Source organism: Microcaecilia unicolor, chromosome 5 (assembly GCF_901765095.1).
Source record: "Microcaecilia unicolor chromosome 5, aMicUni1.1, whole genome shotgun sequence".
Classification (NCBI taxonomy): domain Eukaryota; kingdom Metazoa; phylum Chordata; class Amphibia; order Gymnophiona; family Siphonopidae; genus Microcaecilia; species Microcaecilia unicolor.
The window spans coordinates 162,348,017-162,372,679 of record NC_044035.1 but is presented as its reverse complement, the minus strand read 5'-3'; the positions used below and the strand labels follow the sequence as shown (position 1 = coordinate 162,372,679).

At 46.4% G+C, this 24,663-nt stretch overlaps 1 protein-coding gene across 3 annotated transcripts in view; it reads left to right on the top strand.

The window, feature by feature from the left end:
- Positions 1 to 24,663, top strand: part of COL13A1 (collagen type XIII alpha 1 chain) — a 1,024,165-nt gene that overhangs the window by 894,397 nt on the left and 105,105 nt on the right. For 2 of the 3 annotated variants that reach the window (XM_030203528.1, XM_030203529.1), the window contains exon 37: positions 19,195 to 19,281. The exons of the other annotated variant lie outside the window; for it this stretch is intronic. In XM_030203528.1, the coding sequence (XP_030059388.1) occupies positions 19,195 to 19,281 (87 nt within the window). The remainder of the gene's footprint in view (positions 1 to 19,194; positions 19,282 to 24,663) is intronic. 3 annotated transcript variants of the gene reach the window in all.

Here is a 24,663-nt window from a genome sequence, read left to right as displayed (position 1 = left end):
ATCTCCCTCCTTCCTTTTCTCTCCAAATTACTTGAGCGTGCTGTTCACCGCCGCTGCCTTGAGTTTCTCTCCTCACATGCTATTCTTGACCCACTGCAATCTGGTTTTCGCCCTCTCCACTCAACCGAAACTGCGTTTACTAAAGTCTCCAATGGCCTATTACTGGCTAAATCCAGAGGTCAATATTCCATCCTCATTCTTCTTGATCTTTCCGCTGCTTTTGATACTGTCGATCACAGCATACTTCTCGATACCCTGTCCTCACTTGGATTCCAGGACTCTGTCCTTTCGTGGTTCTCTTCCTACCTCTCCCTCTGCACCTTTAGTGTTCACTCTGGTGGATCCTTTTCTACTTCTATCCCTCTCCTGTCGGCGTACCTCAGGGTTCTGTTCTTGGTCCCCTCCTCTTTTCTATCTACACTTCTTCCCTTGGTTCATTAATCTCATTCCATGGCTTTTCCTACCATCTCTATGCTGATGACTCCCAAATCTACCTTTCTACCCCTGATATCTCACCTTGCATTCAAACCAAAGTTTCAGCGTGCTTGTCTGACATTGCTGTCTGGATGTCTCAACGCCACCTGAAATTAAATATGACCAAAACCGAGCTTCTCATTTCCCCCCCCCAAACCCACCTCCCCGCTCCCCCCATTTTCTATTTCTGTTGATGGCTCTCTCATTCTCCCTGTCTCCTCAGCTCGAAACCTTGGGGTCATCTTTGACTCTTCTCTCTTCTTCTCTGCTCATATCCAGCAAATTGCCAAGACCTGTTGTTTCTTTCTTTACAACATCCGTAAAATCCGCCCCTTTCTTTCCGAGCACTCTACCAAAACCCTCATCCACACCCTTGTCACCTCTCGTTTAGACTACTGCAATCTGCTTCTTGCTGGCCTCCCACTTAGTCACCTCTCCCCTCTCCAGTCGGTTCAAAACTCTGCTGCCCGTCTCGTCTTCCGCCAGGGTCGCTTTACTCATACTACCCCTCTCCTCAAGACCCTTCACTGGCTCCCTATCCATTTTCGCATCCTGTTCAAACTTCTTCTACTAACCTATAAATGTACTCACTCTGCTGCTCCCCAGTATCTCTCCACACTCGTCCTTCCCTACACCCCTTCCCGTGCACTCCGCTCCATGGATAAATCCTTCTTATCTGTTCCCTTCTCCACTACTGCCAACTCCAGACTTCGCGCCTTCTGTCTCGCTGCACCCTACGCCTGGAATAAACTTCCTGAGCCCCTATGTCTTGCCCCATCCTTGGCCACCTTTAAATCTAGACTGAAAGCCCACCTCTTTAACATTGCTTTTGACTCGTAAGCACTTGTAACCACTCGCCTCCACCTACCCTCCTCTCTTCCTTCCCATTCACATTAATTGATTTGATTTGCTTACTTTATTTATTTATTTATTTATTTTTTGTCTATTAGATTGTAAGCTGTTTGAGCAGGGACTGTCTTTCTTCTATGTTTGTGCAGCGCTGCGTACGCCTTGTAGCGCTGTAGAAATGCTAAATAGTAGTAGTAGTACTTTATAATTTATGCACATTTTTGAGCAATCTAGGCATGAGCATTCATACCAGCTCCATGGCTGGTGTAAGTGGTTGCACTTAAATATATACATATATTTGCCCTGTTATGCTAATATTCTGTAAAGGAGAGTAGGCTCCAAAAAAGTGCCTTCTTGGTGTCTAAAAGTAGATGCACCTTTATGGAATTACCCGTGTGTGTGTGTGTGTGTACACTGGTATTTTATAAAGTACTTATGTGCATTGCAGTGCCACCCCTGCTTGTAGCCATCTGTTCAGCACACATACATGAAAGGCCCTGTAATTTTATAAAAAAACATTTTTCACATGTAAAACCGGCTTTTCGCGTGGGAAATCCTTTATAACCTCCCCATAATAAAAATAAATTCACTTTTTTTACAGTATAGAAATAGAATTAATTCTGTATTTATGATATGCCAGTTTCTATATATCCTGATGTATTCGGAGAGAACGGGAGGGACAGAAGGAGAGACTCATAGTTACAATTCCCACAAATCTCCTGCAGAAACTAGAACAATGTGCTTCTTTTGAGTGGTCATTGTACTAAAGAACTTGAATCTCTAAAAATCTGCTTATACAAATGCCCACTCACTGATTCCTGTCGAGTACGTCTCAGGTTACTGATTTTTGCTGAATACAACTCATGGTTGCATCACTCTAAGAGGGTCCCTAACCACATACCATAAATTAATCTGTAGAATGCTAGAGGTGAAGATCCCAACTGAAAATGTATAGGCGCTGGTCCTGTAAAATGAAACCTTGATGTTAATTTCTTTTTTTACATCTCTCTTTTCTTTTTCTATCTCTGTGCTTCTACAGGTCCACCTTTATCCCCTTTAACGGTTCCTTCTCATCTGCCCTTTTTAACAGGGTCCTTCCTTCCTCCTACTTCTGCAACCTATTCCACATTTTCTCCTGGATTATTCTTTTTTTGTTTTGTTTTACCCGGGGTTAATTTTCCTGCTTCCTTTTTCCCCCGTGCCTCTTTTAATCCATTTATTTTGCAAACCATTAATTCATTTTGTCTGAACAAATACTTTTTTAAAATACTTGTCCTGCCTGATTTTACATGTATCCTCTAACCTTTACCAGCAAGCATTAAATTCCCTGTTCAACTGCCTTAAATTTGCTTACTGTAGGGATGCAGGTTTTTAGCCATATTATCGTATTACTACTCTTACCACCAAGTGCCAATAAATGTTTGAAGGAAGTACAGCGGCCTGTTTGTTTCAACATGGTAAATAATAGCAGTCCCTCACAGTAACTTTCCAAATGTGACAAAAATGTTTCCTTTGAGTTCTAAGTGAAATATTATGATAATATTATGTGTTTGTGTCATTCACAGGAGGACACTGGTCAACCATATTGCCTGAGTTTTCTCACTTATGTGCATTGGCAAAAATCTTTGGTTCTGATTTCAGGGCCTAAAGAGAAGGTTGAATGTGCATTGTTAGGAGAAGTGAATGATAAAGTTAAACTAAGCAGGTCTAGTGATCTAGAAATGCAAATAAGACACTTTTCATATAGGAAATACTCATTTAGGATCATTGTTACTAGACAAGGAAATTGGACAGGAAAAAAAAGTAACCCTCTTTTTTGGGCTTTGAGATGCTAAAATAATGGAAGTATTGTACATTTCTGCTTTCCTTCATGGACAAACTGCACACCTTCATAGAAGGATATTTGTATTTGACCATATTTTTCACTGTCAGAAAATATAGAGCTATCATTACCATTTTATGTAGGATTTTCAATGGGATAGATTATATATCAGAATTATCTCTTTGAAAAATGACGAAACACTGCCTCATTAGTAAACATCAGTGGGGGCCAAAGTGAAGAAAAGGTACACCCCTACTGTGGCTTCAAGTTCCTTTCTTTTCCCTCACCTTCTCGGGATGTGCATTAATTAGGACACAGTTCATTTGGCTGTTTTTATGTATCCAAAGTAAATTGTACGCACATTAACCTAGGAATTAATGCATATAGAATGGTGGGTGTGTGCATAAAAACATTCTAGTGAGCATAAAAAAGTTATTAAAACAAAAGTGGGAAACAAAGTCATAAAAAAACTGAAAATCTGGAAATAAGAGCCAAACAAACCAAAAATTGAATCAGAGATTTTTTGCTCAGCACATTCCTATTTTATTTTTCCTTTTTCCAAATATGTCTCTTTCCCCCTCTTCCCTCAGGTTTATCTTTCCACATCCTCCTCCAGTCACGTTCATCTTTCCTTCTTCTTCTTCTAAGGTTTATATCTTCTCCCCTCCATCTTCATGCTCCTGTTCTCCTTCCAGATTCCCCACCTGCCTTCTCTCTCTCTCCCCCCCCCCCCCCAACCTTCTTTTCTGTAGCTGCAATAGCAGCAGCACAGAAACTCAGCAAGCATATGTTCCCATGGCTGTTCCATCTGCTGTCTTCTTGACCTCTTTTTCAAACAGGAAATGCTCAGTGGGGGAAGGAGCAGCTACAGGCAGGGTGAATTCTCAAAAGATCACTGAAATATAGGCACTGGGATGATGTGCACTAAGCATGAATTCTATAATGGCAGTGTGGTAATGTGAGTGAGGGCGGGTGCTGGAGCTAGGATAAACCGAAGCTACACAGAGAGTTAAGGTAAACAAAATAATTATTTAAGATGTTAAGTAAGGGTCCTGTTCAATTCAAAGGTAGGAGAAGAAAAATAAACATGTAACTAGTCCTTAGATATAAGAATGTCCTTTCATGGCCTGCACCTGCAGGGCTAGGGTGTGTATTACTGTCTCTCAGCAAAGCAGCATACACTGAGGCACCCTTTTGGGATAAAATTAGTACCCCCATCTTGACTCTTGGGGCACACAGGCTCATCACATTTGTGAAGGTCTCTTGTAGTCACTTGCTGGCTAAAAACCTTCTGGTAGGTCTGGTGTAATTACCGCTGGGTGTGTTCTGGCCACCGACAGTCTGGCTAGGCTTTCTGGCAAATATGGTGCCTTAACTGCAGTACCGGCCCCTGCTGCACCTGCGAAGGGGTTCCTTGAATCTGGTTTCTTCTTCATGCTCTCATAGGAACGCTTCCACATATGGAAGGGGTCCAGAAGATCTCTCCGGGCCACTAGAGTCGGATAAACATTTAGCTATAGGCAAAGTCTCTGCACAAGGCTGGCACTCCAGAAAACCCTGAGTAGGCTTTCAGAAATGGTGGCAACTAGGACACAACAGTCACATCATAAACCCGCCCTCTTTAAAGGTGAGTATTCTTTTTGCTCCCAAGCAGTGGGCCCCAAACTCTTTCCTTTTTCTCTCAGGGGTTTGCGTTTCTATGATGTGGCTGTTTATCCAATATGTCTCTCCTCTGGGAAGCCTTCTTGGACTTGGTAGCTAAACTCTTCAGCTCCTTGTACATTTCCTGCTTGGACACTTCTGTCTGGATCAGCAGAGCTTGGACCTGTCCCGTAGAACCCGGGTGGTATGGTCCAGGGCTGCTGCTTCCCCCTGGTGTTCTTCAACTTGAAGTTGTAGCACAGTAGTCATGCCGGCCAGCATTTGGATTTTCTAGCACTATATCATAGCTCCACCAGGTTCCCATCAGTTGCACTTGCAATTCAGTGTACAGCCCCAGAGGTACTGTGAATACCAGCTTCTGTTGCAGCAACCTAACTTCTCCACTGGCCTTCTAATACCTTTCCTCCACAGTCTGAGTGAGCTCTTTGGCTTCCTGCAATTCCCTAAGTCCCTCTGCTTTCTTCTGCATCTCTTTGGAGGTCCTCAGCTCCTGCTCCTGCAGCCAGGTAGCCTCTGCTCTCTTATTCTACAAACTGGTTCTTAACTCAGTAACCTTCCATTCCCTCTCCCAGGTTACAGACAGTAGTTCCTGGGTCTTTTCTTCTAGTGGCAATACTGCTTTCCCAGGACCCTCTCCCAAGGGTTTGGCCCCCAACTTCCTTATTTCCTTGGCTTGCAGCTCAGTGGTCTTGAATAACCCCTTTTCTTCTGCTTCCACAGTGGCCCGAACAGTCTGCTCTTCCAGTTCCACCACATACTTTTCAGTTTTCTTTCTAATCTCCCTTTGGCCTATTGTCAGTTGAACTTGGACAGATTCTTTCTCCTCTCGTAGTCTCCATATATACCTAGCCACTTGCTCTGAATCCTCTTCCAATTCAGCAATATAGTGGGTGACTTTTCCAACTCTTTAGGAGTGCTGAGGGATGGTCCTGTGCTTCTGTCAATGGACCCAGGATGGGTTCCTTCTCCTCCCATGCATGATACACCATTGCCAAGGGCCTACATACACCAGGTGTTGACTCCCTGCAGCCCCCTAAATGGGTTGGAAGATGGGCCTTTAAGCTCTACCCATTGGACTTGGGAAGTCCCCTTTGCCTTTTGGGACTTATTATTCTGCCTCGCCTTGACCTCCTTCTTCATGCCAGCAGTTACTTGGGCCCGAATGGCTCCAAAGTTTGGGAAATTCTGGCCCAGAACAACTGGGTAGGGGAACCAAGACAAGACCACCACCTCAATCTGGGCTTGTCCAACTGGTGGTTTGAGGGATACCTGAGCTGTAGTGTACTCTCTCCAATACTTCTGAATGAGGGTCTTGACACTGTCAGAATCTACTAGCAGCTGGTAAGGATTCCCATCCAACTTGATTAGTAGCACACAGTTCCTGCTCTAGGTTTGGAAAACCTCCACAAAATTGCAGCAGTGCAGAGTTATCATGTTCACATCCATGGCTTCATATAACTCCTGGCAGTACTGGGCTAGATAGCCCTTCTCTCCACATCTGCAACAGGTAAGGAGGTGGGGTTCTCATGACCGAGTCAGCACAGTGCACTGGGTTCTTCACGAAGAGGCCCTTCTTTGCTTGAATCCTTTTTCTTTAGACGCCAGGCTAGAAGGTGGCTTCCGGTCCTTAGAGTGCTAACTTCCCACCCCCTCTCTTCTCTTCCTGGGACCCACAGCTCACTTCTTGCCCTTGCCAGGCTCCTTCTCAGGATGTGCATGATAGAAAATTTCATCCACTTCCAAAGTGCTCTCCAATGTCAGTTTAGGATGCTGCTTCACCCACTATTTCATGGATGGGACAGTCTCTCCAGAAACTGCTCGAGGTGAATGTCTCGCTATCTACGTGCCAGTCTTTCCCTCCAGCTGCAGCCACCTCCAGGCTACTTCTTTAAGCATATGAAAGAAACTCCTGAGGGGAGGGCTCACCATCACTTGTAAAGACCCCTTTCAGAATCGATGGCAATAGGCTTCCTGCATGCAGCTTGCCTTAACTTCTGCATAAGTAGCCATGCCATTGGAGTTGACATCTTGAAACGCAGTTTGGTTGCTACCGGTCAATAGGTTCCCTAAGTAAACAGTCCAAAACACTTCTGGTCACCAGCCAGATGAGATTGTCCGAAAGTAGTCCAGATAATCTTCTGGTACCATCTTCAGTAACACCGGAACCAGAGTCTGTAGCCTGTGTGCCTGTAGCACTTGTGTCACTTGAGCAAGGGAGTTCTGTTGGGCTTCCAGAGATCTCTGGGAAGCCTGTTGCTGTTCCAATTCCCTCTGCAATACTTGTTGCAGCTGGAGCAGTCTTTCCATGTTTTCTTGTAAACTTAGCACACAAAAGTGCGCATTGCGTGAGGGAAACAAAAAAAACTGCCTGTTTAGCACTGCTGAAATTTGCAGTTAGCACCTAACTCAAAGCCGGCTATGTTGGGGGTGTTCCAAGGGTGGAGTCAGCACTTACCCGCTTAAAGCAGTCAGGTTTAGTGCATAAATGGAACCGCATAAAAGTCTGTCCTGTCTTTATGCACTACCCTATGGCCACTTAAATGCTGAATATCAACTTAATCGACTATATTTTAGCCGGTTCAAAAATAGCCAGATATTAAAAGCTGAAGCCTGGACAGACCCTGGCTTTCAATATCTGGGAATAACTCTGTCAGTGGTGAACAAAACTCACACTGCCACCAGCTGAATATCAGGTCCTAAGTAAATAATTAGCCGATATTCTAGCACCTAAAACTACACACCTCCATTTACACCAATGAAACCATGGCATAAATCTTGGCATGTAGGTTTAATTAAATTAGGTGTTTCCTTGTCATCAAGCAGATGAAGCCATTATGTATGGGTTGTGTCCATCAACCAGCAGGGGGAGATAGAGAGCACTCAACTTTTCTCAGTGCCTCATGGCCAGCTAGCTCCACTGCCTCTTCAGTATTCTCTATCTCCCCAGGCAGGGTGGCTGCAGCTTCTTCGAGCTCCATCAAAATCTGCCTGGGGGTGGCTCCTGGCTTGCCAGTTGTTAGCCGGGGTGTTAGAGGCTATAGCAGCTTCACTTTGAAGGCACATAGGTCAGCCCTTTCCCTGCCTTACCCATGCCAACGTGGATGTGGACATATTAGCTTGCTTTTCCCTGTCCTTTCCCACTCAGTGGATGCAGGCACATTGGTTCGCCTTTCCCTGCCTTTCCCACTTATCTGAGCCTCCGGAGTGTTTTTATTTACCTCTTTTGCCTCTGCTTTCCTCACAGCGTTAAAAAAAAAAACTAATTAAAGTCACGTCGCGCTTTAGCGCAGCGATCTTGGAAAAGAGGGGGGTTTTTTCTAGAGATTCTTCTGCAGGACCGGAGCTGTGATACTCGGTCCAGTGAGGTAAGAGTGTTTTCTGACTCCTCCAGGGTGGGCCCGCGATCGGGACGTTTTTGGCACGAATCGCCATTTTTTAATTTTACCGCCGTTTTCGGCGATGGCTGCGGAGACTGTAAAGCGCTGTTCTAAATGTGGCAAGTGCAAATCAGCAGCGGGGCTCTGTAATTCGTGCTGTACAGACGGTAGAGCCGGCCCGAGCATGGCGAGCGGCGATCTGTCGCGCTCTGAGCTGGCAGCGGACGCCATTTTGGATTTTCCACATGGCGCGGCCTCCGTTGCGATGGAGAGCCCTGAATCCGGGGGGGGGGGGGGGTCCTCTGAGTGAGGCTAATAATAGAGCTGATAGCCCTGGGCAGGATCCAGGCGGTCAGGGAGCGGTTTTCTCCCCTGATTTTGTTTTAATGCTGCATAGGGCATACATGCTTAAAAGAGCTCTTCCACAGGGATCTTTGAACCCTCTGCCTGCCCCCCCCCCCCCCCCGGTGGATCTGGCCTTTTGGAGTTGGCTTTGCCTGTTTCTTATCCTCCTGATATACGCAGAAGGGCTAATTCCCCTTCTGAGTATGGCGCACCCCCCTTCCCCCCCCCCCCCCCCCCCCCCCCCCCCCCCCCCCCCCGTGGTCGGGCTATGAGGATTCTGAGGGGTCTGGCAGAACTTCTTGGGCTGAGGAGCCAGAGTCGGAAGTAGAATTGCCACAGGAGTTGATGATCCGTCTGCGGTGAGGATTTTCCACCGCGAGGAGCTGCCAGCGCTTATTTCAGATGCCTTACAAGTCCTCTCGATTGAAGATTCTGGGAGTGGCACAGCCTCCTCGGTTAATCCAAGGATGGCTAGTACCAGAAAGCCTGCTCAAGCTTTTCCTTTGCATGACTCCATCCAAGAGCTTATTTCGGCTCAATGGGCTGACCCCGAGGGACCTTTGAAGGTTGCCAGGGCTATGGGGCAATTATACCCTCTGAGTGAGGAACATTTGGCTCGCTTTGCAATGCCTAAAGTGGATGCCCTGGTCACGGCTGTGACAAAGCGAACTACCCTCCCTGTTGAAGGAGGTGTTGCCCTGAAGGATATTCAAGACCGCAGACTTGATTCAGCTCTGAAGCGGTCCTTTGATTTGGCAGGTCTCACTGTTCGGGCGTCTGCATGCAGTTGTTATGCTGCTAGAGCCTGCCTGGCTTGGTTACAGCAGGCAGTGAAACAGCCCGGTGATCGAGCGGAGACCTTATCTGAAGTGGCTCCGCGGATGGAGTCGGCCTTGTCCTTTTTGGCTGATCCCCTTTATGATATGGTCAGAGCTTCGGCTAAGCAAATGGCTGTAGCAGTGGCGGCTCGCCGCACTCTTTGGCTACGACATTGGGTGGCGGACATGGCCTCTAAGCAAAGGTTGGTGAAGTTGCCCTTTCAAGGCCTTCTCCTGTTTGGTGAGGAGCTGGAAAACATTGTTAAAGACCTGGAGGATTCCAAACCTCAGCGCTTGCCCAAAGATAGGCCGAAGCCTTCCTCTAAGGGTCAGGCGGTCCGCTCCTCTTACAGACCTCGGTTCCGTGAAGCTAGAAGGTACCACCCGGGGCGTGCTGCTGGGTTCACTTCTCGTGCCCGCTTTCAGCAGAGAAACTCCTTTCGCTCGGACAAACGTTCCGCAGCTGCCGGTTCAAGGCCTGGAGTTCAGGGGCGACCCTCTCAATGATGGTGCGCCGGCCCTCTCCTCGTTTCCTGTCATTGGAGGAAGACTTTCCCTCTTTTTCAAGGAGTGGGCCAAAATCTCCGCAGATCAGTGGGTCTTGGACCTGATCAGAGACGGATACTGAATAGAATTCGATGCCCCGGTGAGAGACGTGTTTGTGGAGTCCCGATGCGGTTCTGCCACCAAACGGGCGGCGGTAGAGGAGACTCTGCACAGTCTGTGCCAGATAGGGGCTGTGACCCCGGTGCCTCCCGCCGAACAAGGTCTAGGCCACTACTCCATTTACTTTGTGGTGCCACGAAAAGACGGGTCTTTTCGCCCGATCCTGGACTTAAAAGAGCTAAACAAGTCCTTAAGAGTGCGGCATTTTCACATGGAAACCCTGCGCTCCGTCATTGCGGCGGTACAGCCAGGAGAGTTTCTCACGTCTCTGGACCTGAACGAAGCTTACTTGCACATACCAATTTGGCCCCCGCACCAGAAGTTTCTGCGGTTTGCGGTGTTGGGAAAACATTTCCAGTTTCGGGCCTTGCCTTTTGGCCTCGCCACAGCTCCCCGAACCTTCTCCAAGGTAATGGTGGTAGTAGCTGCTGCCTTTCTCAGGCAAGAGGGTATCCGGGTTCACCCGTACCTAGACGACTGGCTCATCAGAGCAGACTCAGAAAAAGAGAGTCATCTAGCTACAGCCAGAGTGGTTTCAGTCCTTCAATCTCTGGGCTGGGTCGTCAATATGGCCAAAGGTTACCTGACCCCCTCGCAATCTCTAGAATATTTGGGGGCCAGGTTCGACACAGCCTCGGGCTATGTGTTTCTTCCCGAACAAAGGCGGTGCAAGCTTCAGAATCAGGTCCTTCTGCTCCTGAGGATGCCCCGCCCGCGAGCTTGGGACATTGTCCAGCTGTTGGGATCGATGATGGCCACCTTGGAAGTGGTGCCATGGGCGAGAGCGCACCTGAGACCTCTACACATGGGCGTAGACTGGGGGGGGCGAGGGGGGGCAATGCCCCCCCAAACGACGATGAGGCGCCGCCGCGCCAGTAGTTAAAAAAAAAAAAAAAACAAGCAGGCACACGCTCACCTCCGTTCGCTTGGCTTCCCTGCCCTCTCTATCTGCGTCCCGCCTTCGTCTGACGTCATTTCCTTTCGGGTGGGACGCAGACAGAAAGGGCAGGGAAGCCAAGCGGACGGAGAGGAGCGTGTCCGTCTACACCCCTCTCTTCCTCCCTTCCTCCGGCGCAGGCAGCAGTCTTTTTCAGCGTTCCTGGCAGCGGTAGCGATGTACATGCTGCCTTCGGCTCTGCCCCGAAGCCTTCTCTTCAAGTTCCTGTTTCCGCATAGGTGAGAATAGGAACTTGAAGAGAAGGCTTCCGGGGCAGACCGAAGGCAGCATGTACATCGCTACCGCTGCCAGGAACGCTGAAAAAGACTGCTGCCTGCGCCGGAGGGAGGGAGGAAGAGAGGGGGATAGACGGAGTCACGATCTTGGACCTCGCGGGGGGGGGGGGCAGCAGAAGGAAGATGTATGGAACTGGGAGGGGTGGGGAGCAGATGGAAGATGGATGGGACTGGGAGGAGTGGGGAGCAGAGGGAAGGAGCAAGAGATAGTTGGGACTGGGAGGGGTGGGGAGCAGAGGGAAGGAGCAACAGATGGATGGGACTGGGAGCAGAGGGAAGGACCAGGAGATGGATGGGACTGGGAGGGGTGGGGAGCAGATGGAAGATGGATGGGACTGGGAGGGGTGGGGAGCAGAGGGAAGGAGCAAGAGATGGTTGGGACTGGGAGGGGTGGGGAGCAGAGGGAAAGAGCAACAGATGGATGGGACTGGGAGCAGAGGGAAGGACCAGGAGATGGATTAGACTGGGAGGGGTGGGGAGCAGAGGGAAGGAGCAAGAGATGGATGGGACTGGGAGGGGTGGGGAGCAGAGGGAAGATGGATGGGACTGGGAGGGGTGGGGAGCAGAGGGATGGACCAGGAGATGGATGGGATTGGGAGAGGTCAGGCACAGCAGAGGGAAGGAGCAGAAAGATGGATGGGACGGAGGGATGGTGAGCAGAGGGAAGGAACAGAAGATGGATGGGACTGGGAGGGGTGGGGAGCAGAGGGAAGGAGTAAGAGATTGATGGGACTGGGAGGGTGGAGAGCAGAGGGAAGATGGATGGGACTGGGAGGGGTGGGGAGCAGAGGGAAGGAGTAAGAGATTGATGGGACTGGGAGGGTGGAGAGCAGAGGGAAGATGGATGGGACTGGGAGGAGTGGGGAGCAGAGGGATGGACCAGGAGATGGATGGGATTGGGAGAGGTCAGGCACAGCAGAGGGAAGGAGCAGAAAGATGGATGGGACGGAGGGATGGTGAGCAGAGGGAAGGAACAGAAGATGGATGGGACTGGGAGGGGTGGGGAGCAGAGGGAAGGAGTAAGAGATTGATGGGACTGGGAGGGTGGGGAGCAGAGGGAAGCCTACTGGAAAGAAGACACTGCATAAAACAGAAGACACTGGGACCAAAGCGAATAGAAAAACTAAATGATCAGACAACAAAGGTAGATAAAAGTATTTTATTCAGAATTTATTAATTGACATATGTCAGCTTTTTGAAATGTGCATCTGTGATATTTTGCCTGTAAATTTCAATTCCTTCCTCCATATTAGCATATTCATTTGCATATGTATATATGCAAATGAATATGCTAATATGCTCCGCCCATCCTTTGCCCCCCCAAATGAAACAGTCAAACTACGCCTATGCCTCTACAGTATTCTCTACTTCAACGATGGACTCCAGTATCTCAGGATTATCAGTGCAGACTTTCTTGGCTCCCTGCGGCCCACCTCAGTATGGAGTGGTGGCTCTCAGACAGCATGTTGCGGTGGGGAATGCCGCTGGTGCTCCCCAATTGGTGCCTAGTGGTGACAGATGCCAACCTGAAGGGCTGGGGTGCACATTGCCAGAGGAAGCATGCCCAGGGTCTGTGGACGCCCGACGAGTCGGAGTGGTCTATCAGCTGCCTGGAGTTGAAAGCGGTGTTTCTGGCTCTTCTGGCCTTTCAAGTGACCCTGGAAGGATTGGCTGTCCGAGTGATGTCGGACAACACGACAGCAGTGGCCTACATAAATCGACAAGGCGGCACTCAGTGCAGAGCTCTAGCCGCGCAGGCCGAACAAATTTGCCACTGGGCCAAGCTGCATCTACAGTCCCTGTCAGCAGCTCACATTGCAGGTCAGAGCAACGTGCAAACCGACTATCTAAGCAGGCATCAGATCGATCCAGCGGAGTGGGAACTAGCAGACGATGTATTCCTGCAGATATGTGCCAAATGGGGCAAGCCAGTGATGGATCTTATGGCGACCAGTTCCAATGCCAAAGTCCCGTGCTTCTTCAGCAGACGGAGGGATCCTCGCTCTGCTGGGTTGGATGCCTTGGCTCAACCCTGGCCCCTGGGCTTGCTGTATGTCTTCTCTCCGTGGCCCTTGACAGGGCGAGTGCTCCTGCGGATTCGGCTGCATCCAGGAGAAGTGGTGCTCATCGCCTCGGATTGGCCCAGGAGGCCTTGGTATGCGGACCTCCGACAGATGCTGTTGGAGGCTCCCTTTCCGTTACCTCTGGTTCCGCACCTGTTGTCACAGGGTCCGGTGGCCATGGAGGACGCCTGCCACTTTGGTCTTATGGCATGGCGATTGAGAGGGCGCAATTGAGAGATAAAGGCTACTCAAATAAGGTAATTTCCACTCTCCTGCAGGCCCGTAAGCGCTCCACTTCCGTGGCTTATACCAGGATTTGGCGCCAGTTTGAAGTCTGGTGTGTTTCAAGAGCGCTTTCTCCGTTGCGGGCTCCTGTCTCGCCGATTCTGGATTTTTTGCAGGATGGTGTACACAAAGGCTTGGCCTATAATTCCCTGCGGGTGCAAGTGGCAGCATTGGCCTCCCTGCGTGGCAAGGTTGAAGGCGTGTCCTTAGCTGCTCATCCAGATGTGGCATGGTTTCTTAGAGGGGTGCTTTGGCTCCGTCCTCCCGTGCGGGCACCTTGTCCAGCTTGGAACCTGGGGTTAGTATTGAAGGCCCTTCAGGGGGCTCCCTTTGAACCGCTTCGGCGTGCTTCAGAGAAAGATTTGACACTGAAGGCCGTCTTTTTAGTGGCCATTACCTCGGCGAGACAGGTGTCAGAGCTCCAGGCGCTGTCCTGTAGAGACCCTTTTCTGCAATTCGCAGAGTCAGGGGTCATGGTTCGGACCGTGCCTTCCTTCATGCCTAAGGTGGTTTCAGCGTTTCGCCTAAACCAGCCTGTTTTTCTTCCCTCCTTTGTTGAGGAGGAGTTTCCAGGTTCATTTGGGCAGTTGCACCTTTTGGATGTGCGCAGGACTCTGTTGCAGTATCTGCGAATTACAAATTCTTTCAGGACCTCTGATCATCTTTTTGTGCTGTTTGCAGGTCCTCGGAGAGGGTCTTCAGCGTCTAAAGCCACTATTGCCCGTTGGCTCAAAAAAGCTATCTTTTCAGCATATCTGCTGTCTGGCCGTGCTCCGCCTGAAGCCTTTAAGGCACATTCCACAAGAGCGATTTCCTCTTCCTGGGCGGAAACTGGAGCACTATCTCTTCATGAGATTTGCAGTGCTGCAACATGGGCTTCGAAGCTCTCTTTCGCCCAACATTACAGGCTGGATGTGGCTGCCAGGAGGGATGCGCGTTTTGGAGCACAGGTGCTAGCGCGTGGTGTGGCTTGTTCCCACCCTATTTAGGGATTGCTTTGTTACATCCCATACGTAATGGCTTCATCTGCTTGATGACAAGGAAGGGAAAATTAGGTTCTTACCATGATAATTTTCTTTCCTTTTGCCATAGCAGATGAAGCCATGAGCCCTCCCTGTATGATTGTCTGTATTGCAGTGATTCTGATTTTAGGTGCTGTTCTTGTTTCCTGAAGTTATATTCCTTCCTTGGGGAGTTGGAAAACAGTCTTCAGGATTCTTGTTACAGTTATAGGAGGATGAGTTCATTCCTTCCAGTTCATGTTTTGGGAGGATGAGTTTATTCCCTCCAGGAGGATGAGTTCATTCCCTCCTTTTCTGAGTTCATGCCCTTGTTAAGGGGCCATCGTTCGCTGTGAGAAAAGTTCATGTTATTCCCATTGCGGTTTGCCATACTGCTTTGGAAGCTTCAAATACTGAAGAGGCAGTGGAGCTAGCTGGCCATGAGGCACTGAGAAAAGTTGAGTGCTCTCTATCTCCCCCTGCTGGTTGATGGACACAACCCATACGTAATGGCTTCATCTGCTATGACTAAAGGAAAGAAAATGATCATGGTAAGAAACTAATTTTCCCGTAACTGACCTTATTCTATAAATTGCACTTGCAACTTTGTGCCCTAAAGGTTTTATTCTATAAAGGTTTTGCTCCTAAATTTATGCTCCTAAATTACAAGTGTAACCTATGTTCCTAATTTAGGGCCTATTACACATAGATTTAGCATACATTTAGGAGCATAAATTACGCTTGTAATTTAGGAGCATAACCTTTGTAGAATAAGGCCCTAAGCGTAAAGTTGGGCAACTTTATAGAATTAGTGGATCACTGTCCATGTCCCTGTACTGCTACCTTTACTGCTGGGAATGGGAAGGTAGAGCAGGGCTATAGCCACTGCCAGAAGTATAGGAGAGGAAGAATGACACAAGAAGTGGGCTCTTTTTCTCCTCTTGGCCTCAACTAAACTGGGTGTGGCAATTGCCATTCCAAGCGTTAAATATCAGGTAGTGAGAGATGTGCAGTTATGATCATGTAATGTTATGGCAGCCAGTCCTTGTGATACTACAGCACAATGCATCATGATGTGAAAGCAAAAATGAAAATTAAGAGTATGAATTTTTGCCAAAGACATAGTACTGAGAAAACTGAGACATCCCAGGCCCTTTCTTCCCATTGTCATATTAGTTTCAAAGAAATCTGGAAGAAAAAAAAAAAGAACTTAGAAGGACAAAACTCAAACTAAGGTTTTCATGAATAAATATAACACTGATTTCATAGAAAAATAAATCTTAGTTAAATTTACAGATCAAAGTGTAAACATCAGGTTTTTTTAATGGGAGTGGAGGAGTAGCCAAATAGTTAGTGCAGTGGCCTGAGAACCAGGGAAATGGGGTTCAGTTCCCACTGCAGCTCCCTGTGACCCTGAGCAGGTCACTTAGGGGTCCTTTTACTAAGCCGCGGTAAAAGTAGCCTGCGGTAGTGGGGGCGTGTCTTTTGAACACTGTGGGCCATTTTTTACCGAGTCTAGGAAACAGGGCCTTTTTAAGAGGCCGGAAAATGGACGTGCGCTAAAATTGAGACCAGCATGCGTTCATTTTCGACCTGAGACCTTACCATTACCCATTGTCCAAGCAGTAAGGTCTCGTGCACTACCCATGCGGTATGCATGCAGCACACACCAACTACTGTTTACCGCTGGGTAAGTGGCCTGTGGTAGAAAATAGAAAATTAATTTCTACCACAGGATTCGGCACGCACCAAATTCGGAATTATTGTCTGGATCACGCACTAGCCGAGCGGTAGTGTTGATTTGGCATGCACTGTACGCGTGTAGGCCCTTACGCAGCTTAGTAAAAGGGTCCCTTAACCCTCCATTGCCTCAGGTACACATAAATAACTGTATATAATACGTAAACCACTTTTATTGTAACCGTAGAAAGGCAGTATATCAAATACCATCCCTTTCCCTCTCCTTTTAACACCAGCTTCAATGTTAAACTATGGATATTTTGCATCAGTGAGTGGCACTAAACAGAAGTATAGCATGGTCAGTACCATTACTGTCCAGTTGGTGGTGATATTCAGTCCACTCTCCCCCTAATTCTATAACAGGGCGTCTAAAGTTAGGCACTAATTGTGCATGTATGTTTATAGAATACCAGCATATACACATGCATATGCACATTTGTGCATGTATGTGCGAGCTGCGTATTCAGCGGTATTACAGGCACAAAAAAGTAGTGATGGACAGATGATCTTCCAGTAGATTACAAGGGACGTACTTAGATTGTAAATAAAAATGTCTTTATTGGTAAATATCAACTGCATCTGGATTCTATAAGGGCCTCAACAAGGACTTGTGTATCACAATCTTATGAGAATCCTGCTCTGGTAATGGACGTCATGAAAGATGCCAAAATACCCTTGTTTGCTTGACATGCAGTAGTGCACACACCTTCTAAATGAGTCAGCACTGACTCATTTAGAAGGCATTGTGCACTACTGCGTGTCAAGCAAATAAGGGTTAAATTGTGTACGTGTTTTGTACATCTGTCGCATTATGATTCTGTATTTTGACGTCTTTCATGATGTCCATTACCAGAGCAGGATTTTCATAAGATTGTGACACATGGGTCCATGTTGAGGCCCTTGATCGTCTGTTCCTATAGAATCCTGATACAGTTGATATGTCCCAATAAAGACATTTTTATTTACATCTAAGTGTGCATTCTACTGGAGGACCATCTGTCCATCCTTACTTTTTTGTGCCTGGATTGTTTTCATAGGGTTATAGTGTCCTCTTTGTTTTGGCCCACAAATGCCTGAAACCATAAATGCAAGGGGGGGCGTTCACTGGGGAGGAACATGTGGTAGAGCATACACGGGGGCCAGCATTTATGCACATAATTTATAGAAAATTGTAAGTTTCCCCCTAAAGAACCACATGTAGATATTAGCAGTTAGGCCGGCCATGGATAGACCAGGTATAAGTGAATAGACCTAAATGTAGGTACATTTATGTTGATTCTGGTTAGTATTCTATAATGGAATAATGGGGCCCTTTTACTAAGGTACTCTAAGCCCTAATGGTCCTTATTCTATAAAGGTTATGCTCCTAAAATGTATGTTCCTAATTTAGGAGCATAAATTAGGAGCATACTCTGTGCTCCAAAATAGATTATGCTCCTAATTTAGGAGCATAACTTTAGAAGCATAAATTATTCTCATAAATTAGGAGCATAACCTTTATAGAATAAAACCTAATGTGGGTTTAGCGTGCTGAAAAAAGCGTAACGCAGGACGTGCTAAAGCATCCTGCGGTAATTTCCCATTTACATGCAATAATCATGCAGTCTTAATTTCTTTCTATTTATTTTTAGGAGGGAGCATGGCATGAGCAGGGAATGGGACAAAGAGTGGGCATGGAAGTGTTAACCAGCTAGCGCATTCACATTACTGCGCACTAACTGATTGATGGGGACTTAAATAGGAGGCTGTAAGTGCTTCTGTGTTAATATTTTTGATGGTCCCTCGCACTAAAAGAAAAATTAGCGCAGGACCAGCAAAAAGAAAAAGCTTTATTTTACAGCCACAGTAAAAATGGGCTCAGAACATGGAAAGTCCCGCATTAGGACATGCAAAGCCCATTTTTTTACCACAGCTTAGTAAAAGGACCCCTATGTATATAATTGCCTTAATAAGATAGGCGCACTACCCACTTACTTTTGGCACCCAGTTCTAGAATTGCCCCAGTCCGTATAGTTATCCAAATAAATTTAAGGCAGCCTTTTTGCTGGCATAAATTATCCAAATAACTATATGGATAGCGGACTGGATATCACTGCTGTCTGTATAGTTGGGCAGAATGCCCGTGCTCTGCCCTGGTAATCCAGGTGTCAAGGCTGCTATTATCCAGATAAGAGCCTTTCAATATTGGGCCTTAATTTTTAAGCCAAGTAACAACTTTTGAAATTATATATATGTTTTAATTGAACAAAATTACTCTTATTTGCAAACATTAATAGATATAGTAATATTATAAGCATGTTTTAGGGAGAAGGCAATGAAATATTTAAAATGTATCATTCATGACCTGACTGATCAACAGAGAGATCCCAGTTGAGTTCCAGAGCCCAGGTCCTGATCCTTATGGGGTGGGGATATACCACAGAGGAAGTGTTCACAGCCTCTCGGAAGCAGGAAGCCCCAGCCATTGCTCAATAGTGCCAACTACTGGCCAAGCTCAGGATTCCAGAGGAGCAGTGATCTGTGGCCTTACATCAGGGCATATCCAGTGATGACTGAGACAGACATGAGGGATTTAAAAAGTGATGAAAAGTTCAGGAGGCTACAGTTGGAGGCTGATGGCCCCCATAGCCTTAGTGGAGGTCAATTCTAATTAAATTGGAAGCCCAGAAGATTTAGAGAAACTGTATGTCAAAATCAAAAAAATTACCCTAATAGAATCCAGTGAACAGGGTTTTTAATTTCCAATTTCTTTATTTTTTTGCTGGCTGTTTATCATTTTTCTGCTCTGACATTTATTTGAAATGGATGTTCCTAAAGATTTTTTGTGTTTTTTTTCTTGAACCGCACTATTATTTACAGGGGGAGAGGGGGAAGAAAGGCTCTAGAGGGCCTAAAGGGGATAAGGGAGACCAAGGAGCGCCTGGATTAGATGCACCCTGTCCATTGGTATGTTCCGCTTTATAAAATGTTTTGTTGTAAGACTTGAAGATGGGAAGGAAGAAAGAAGAGCTGCATTTGTGATACTTTCCATTAACAAAAATTATACTGCTATCTGATTATTATTATTTCCAAAGCAAACTCTAAAATGTTGGCCTTACCACTAGAGACTCTCTTTTCCACTAAAAAAAAAAAAAAAAGCAAAAGAGGATAAAAGTGTCTTTAAACATCATCTCTCTGTACAAAACAAATGAAATAGTTTATATATATTTTGAACGTTTTAGTCTGACTTCCACCAACTTGGGGCCCTGCTTACTAAGCAGTGCAATAGAAGCTGACACATACTCCTAAATTCTGTATAGGTCACCCAAAGATAGGTCGCCCAAAGTTAAGCGCCCAATTTTGGGTGTGGATTGCAGATACGCACTTAAAGTAATAGGCCAAATTGGTGATAACAATCAATAATTGGCTTTAACTAGCTCTGTTCAGTACCAATTATCGGTTACCCGCATATCTGCTCTGCACCCCTGCACTATAACCTGTGTGCCTAATTCATCTCGTATACAACTCCTAAAGGGTGTGGCCAGGAGAGGGGCATGGGAGTTCCCAGGATTTAGGCACAAAGTTATAGAATACTTCCATTTCTTTGCCTGACTGACAGCAGTTAGACACAAGCATTTACACCAGCCTTTGGCAGGCGTAAATGCTCGCACCAAAAGTTAGACGTGAAAATGACTTAAGCTAGTATTCTATAAAGACATTAACACGTGGAACTGCTTTTATAGAATTTACTGTTCGTGTACATTATCCCGGCGCCAAAGTTTGGGTACCCTATGCAAAATTCCCCCCATAATGCAGAATGTGGTATGGCTTAAAAATATGTTTTTTATTTTCAAAGGGACCATTTGAATTTTTATTTAAAGGAAAAGAAAGCCTTTAGTGGCAAGAGTCATACTGTAATGGGCACATCATTTGAGCTTCAGGTGACAATGGCCAAGTCCTCTCTTTTGACAAGGATGTTAGAAGTATAATGTAGAATGGCATGAGGTCAGGAATTGAAAGGACTTAGCTTTGGCAATCAACACCTGAGCATGTCCCATACAGATAAATGTGCGTATGCAAATATTATCTGGATCCTTCAGTGATGACAACAGTGGTGATGAAGTTCATAACTGTCTTCTTTGCTCCTTCATGTCTTCAAATTTAGGATTGGGCAGTTTAATTGTATTGCAGTCCCTGCTTAGTAAAGTCACAGGGCACCCAGTATGGGTTAGAAAAGGGCCTGAGAATCCACATCAGTGAAAAGTTTGAGACAAACTTTTTACCTGGATATGAGAAATGATTAAAGATATCACAGAATTATTGCAAAACAGATATCTGGTACTATAATGGGAAACAGTTAAATGAGATTTAAAAATATACAAACTGCTGCATTTATACTGTTACAGAGGTAATCTGGTTTATATTATGGGACAGAATGATAAGAACTCTTTCCCAGTATTACCTGGTAGATATTATGCGTTGACTGCTTTAGAATAGAGAAGTGTTATTAATAGTTACTTGCTAGTCAGGGAAGCATTTGTGTCTCACTTTGTCAACATCATGGCAATGGAACTGGTGCAGTTGGTGCCCTGGGACTGTACCGCTGTAGGACTGGCCTCCACTGCCACAGAGTGGAGGTGGTCAGTATTTGCTGGAATAATCATAGTAGTTGATTTCATGAACAGGGACCTCGAGGTTTTAAAGGCGAGAAGGGTGATCCAGGGTTACCAGGCCTGGACGGACTGGATGCCCCTTGCCCATTGGTATGGCTTTACCTTTCCTTTTCCTGCATGCTTCTCTCATTGATTTATCCATGTGCTTATGTTACATAATTCTACTAACTTCAATATTATACCACGGTATGACCTACTAGGTGCTCTGACTGGGCAGTTCTAATCTCCATGTTGCATCTGTTTGTGCTGCTTCCTTCAGGTTAATTTCATAACCACACCTATAGTAATGATGAAGTCACTATTTTATTTTTATTAAAATACACGTAGGTGCTCATTGTCAAAGCACATATACTTCCAAAGTTACATAATGCTGTGAAATGAGCCTCAAAGCCTGCCATTCCAAAACTTATACATCCTTGGAAGATTCCAGAAATTAAAAAACATAAAGGGGACAAGATCTGCACTTATGTCCTAGTTAGTGCCAATTAACATCAATTGTTAACAGTTCATTAATTAACTTACACACGGATCTGGGATCCGCGCTCTAATTTGGACGACCTTTATTGAATCTAGGGGTCACCGTATAGCAGATGCCCCTGTGTGGATATGTGCTTTTGAATATCTGGTCCTGTGTATTTAGGTCAAATCAAATGAGTGCCCTGTCTACTCCTCATCTGAAAAAATTAGTACAGGTTTTCTATGTAGCTGTTGCCACTTCTAACTTCCTTGAGACATGAAATGTATTCTCTAGCTAAAGCAACACTACCCACCTGTTCTTGAAAGTGACACTTAGGGGCCCTGGTACTAAACTGCATTAAGCATTTACCCAGGATTCTATATATGGCACCTGAAAATCCATGCGGAAGTCGAAGCATATTCTCTAACAATTTGCATAACTTAGGGGCCCTTTTACTAAGGTACATAGGCTCTTATGTGCGCCCAATGTGCGTCAATTTGGAGTTACCGCCTGGGTGCCGAGAGGCCCAGGCGGTAATTTCATTTTTTACGCATGCAGGAAAATCCTGCATGCGGTGGAAACCGGGCGGTAAACGATTACCACACGGTTACCATGTGAGACCTTACTTCTAAGTCAATGGCTGGCGGTAAGGTCTCAGACCCAAAATGGACATGTGCCAATTTTTATTTTGCTGCACTTCCATTTTTGGCAAAAAAAAGTTTTTTAAAGGCCTTTTTTACAGGCACACTGAAAAATGGATGTGCATGACCCAAAACACGCGCCTACACCAGTGGTGTAGCTACCTGGGGCCTGGGCCCCCGTAGATTAGGCCCTGGACCCCCCTGCCGATGACCCTCTCGACCCCCCTCATGCCGCCAACCCGCCATCGCTGTCGCCTGCCTTTGCTGGCGGGGAACCCCAACCCCCGCCAGCTGAGGTCCTGTTCTTCTCGCAAAAGGCTTCCTTCTGTTTCTGACGTCGTGCAGGACGTCAGACTCACAGAACAAAGCCTTGCAGATCAGCTGATCTGCAAGGCTTCGTTCTGTGAGTCTGATGTCCATCAGAAACAGAAGGAAGCCTTTTGCGAGAAGAACAGGACCTTGGCTGGCAGGGGTTGGGGTCCCCCGCCAGCAAAGGCAGGCGACGGCGGGTTGGCGGCAGGAGGGGGGGTCGAGAGGGTCGTCGACGAGGGGGGGAGGCAAACTTGGTGGTGGTGGTGGCGGCGGCGGCGGGGTCGGCAATGGCGGGGAGGGGGTCGGCGGTGCCGGGTGGGGGCTAAAATGTGCTCCCTCACCTCGGGCTCTGGACCCCCCTCCTACCGAAGTCTGGCTACGCCCCTGGCCTACACTAGCACAGCCCATTTTTTGGCACACCTTAGTAAAAGGACCCCTTAATTGGTAAATTAGCTGATCAGTGCTGTTAATTAGATGTGAAAAAACAATTATAAACACTAATTGGCATTAATTGAGATTCACGCACACAACTCGCTAAGCATATTCTCTAACGTGGTGCACCTAAATTCTAAGACACATAGTTGAAAAGCGAGCAAGGTCATGGGTATAGGTGTTTCTAAAATCTATGCGCATTATTATAGAATACATACGATCTGTGCCTAATTTAAGCTTTGGGATTTACACCAAGTAAAACGTGGCCTAAATGGACGTGACCAAATCTGGTTGCGCGGCAAGATGCTCAGTGTATTCTATATACCGCATGGAAATTTAAGTCTGATCTATAAAATTTAGGCATACTTTAGAGAATACGCCTGGGGTAATTTTTTTCTGTGCGCATTTCTCAGGTGCCACATATAAAATCTAACCCTTAGCGCCAAAAAATTGCTTAGCGCACCCTTTATAGAATAGCATTCGGCATGGATCCAACACCTAACTTTTGGATGTTGTACTTATGCCTTCTAAAACCAGGTGTAAATGCCAGCACCCAACTTAGGCATGCTGCGGGAGAATTCTGTAATTCGCACGCAACTTTATGAAGTACCCAGACACGCCCCTAGCCATACCCCCTTTTCAGATACACGCTATAAGAGTTAGGTGCCGAGCCGTATAGAATAACCCACAGCCAGTTGCACGCACATTTTAATTGATTTTTTTTTTAATTTATTTGTTGTAATTGGGTATTAGTGGCCGATTATTGCTAAGTAAGGACGCGTTGATCAATTAAATTGCATTTGCAACTTGGGCACACGCCCATCTATAGAATCCAGGGTTAATGCGTGGTTTACCATGTGGTAACGGCTAATGCAGAGCCGCGTACAGGGGCTCTGCAGTAATTTAGCAGTAATCATGTGGTAAACCATGCATTAATCTAATTCTATAAAAGTCACCAAAAATTGGGCGCACCCAGTTTGCATATGCAATTTAATTGAATAACAAGCCAATTAGTGCCACTAATTGGCCTTTTAACAAGTCGAGGAGTGGCCTAGTGGTTAGGGTGGTGGACTTTGGTCTTGGGGAACTGAGGAACTGAGTTCAATTCCCGGCAAAGGCAGCTCCTTGTGACTCTGGGCAAGTCACTTAACCCTCCATCACCTGCCGCATTGAGCCGGCCATGAGTGGGAAAGCGCGGGATACAAATGTAACAAAAATAAAATAAATAAATAAAATTATTGGCACTAATTAGATTTACTTGGTAATTACACGCCTAAATTTTACGCATGGCCCAAAAAGGGGCTTGGAAATGGAAAGGTCATGGGCATTTCGGGGTGGAGCATAGGCATGGTTTTGACATGCATGCATTTGGGACATTTCACCTAAATTTAAGCACGAGCATTTACACCATGTTTTCATTAGTGCAAATGGCAGCGCCTAAATTTACATGCAACTCATGTGCCTAAGCTCTATTCTATAAATTGCACCTAGCTTTAAGCTCGGTTTATAGAATACTGCTTTTTTTTAAGCAGATTTTTTTAGGCATCACATATAAAATTCACACCTTAGTCCTTTTTGTGTCAGGACCATGGCATGGGCAGAGAGCGGGCAATGGAAAGCATTAGCTAGTTAAACCACTGCACTTACCGTGCACAAACTGACTAATGCAGAGTTAATGCAGGACCACTTACTACCTCCTAAATAGGAGCTTCTGCATTAACCAGGATGAAAATATTGGAGACACCCCAATAGGAGTCACATTAAGGGCCCTGTTTACTAAGCTGCATTATAGGCGCGTTAGTGTTTTTAACGTGCATTAACCATGTACGCATGT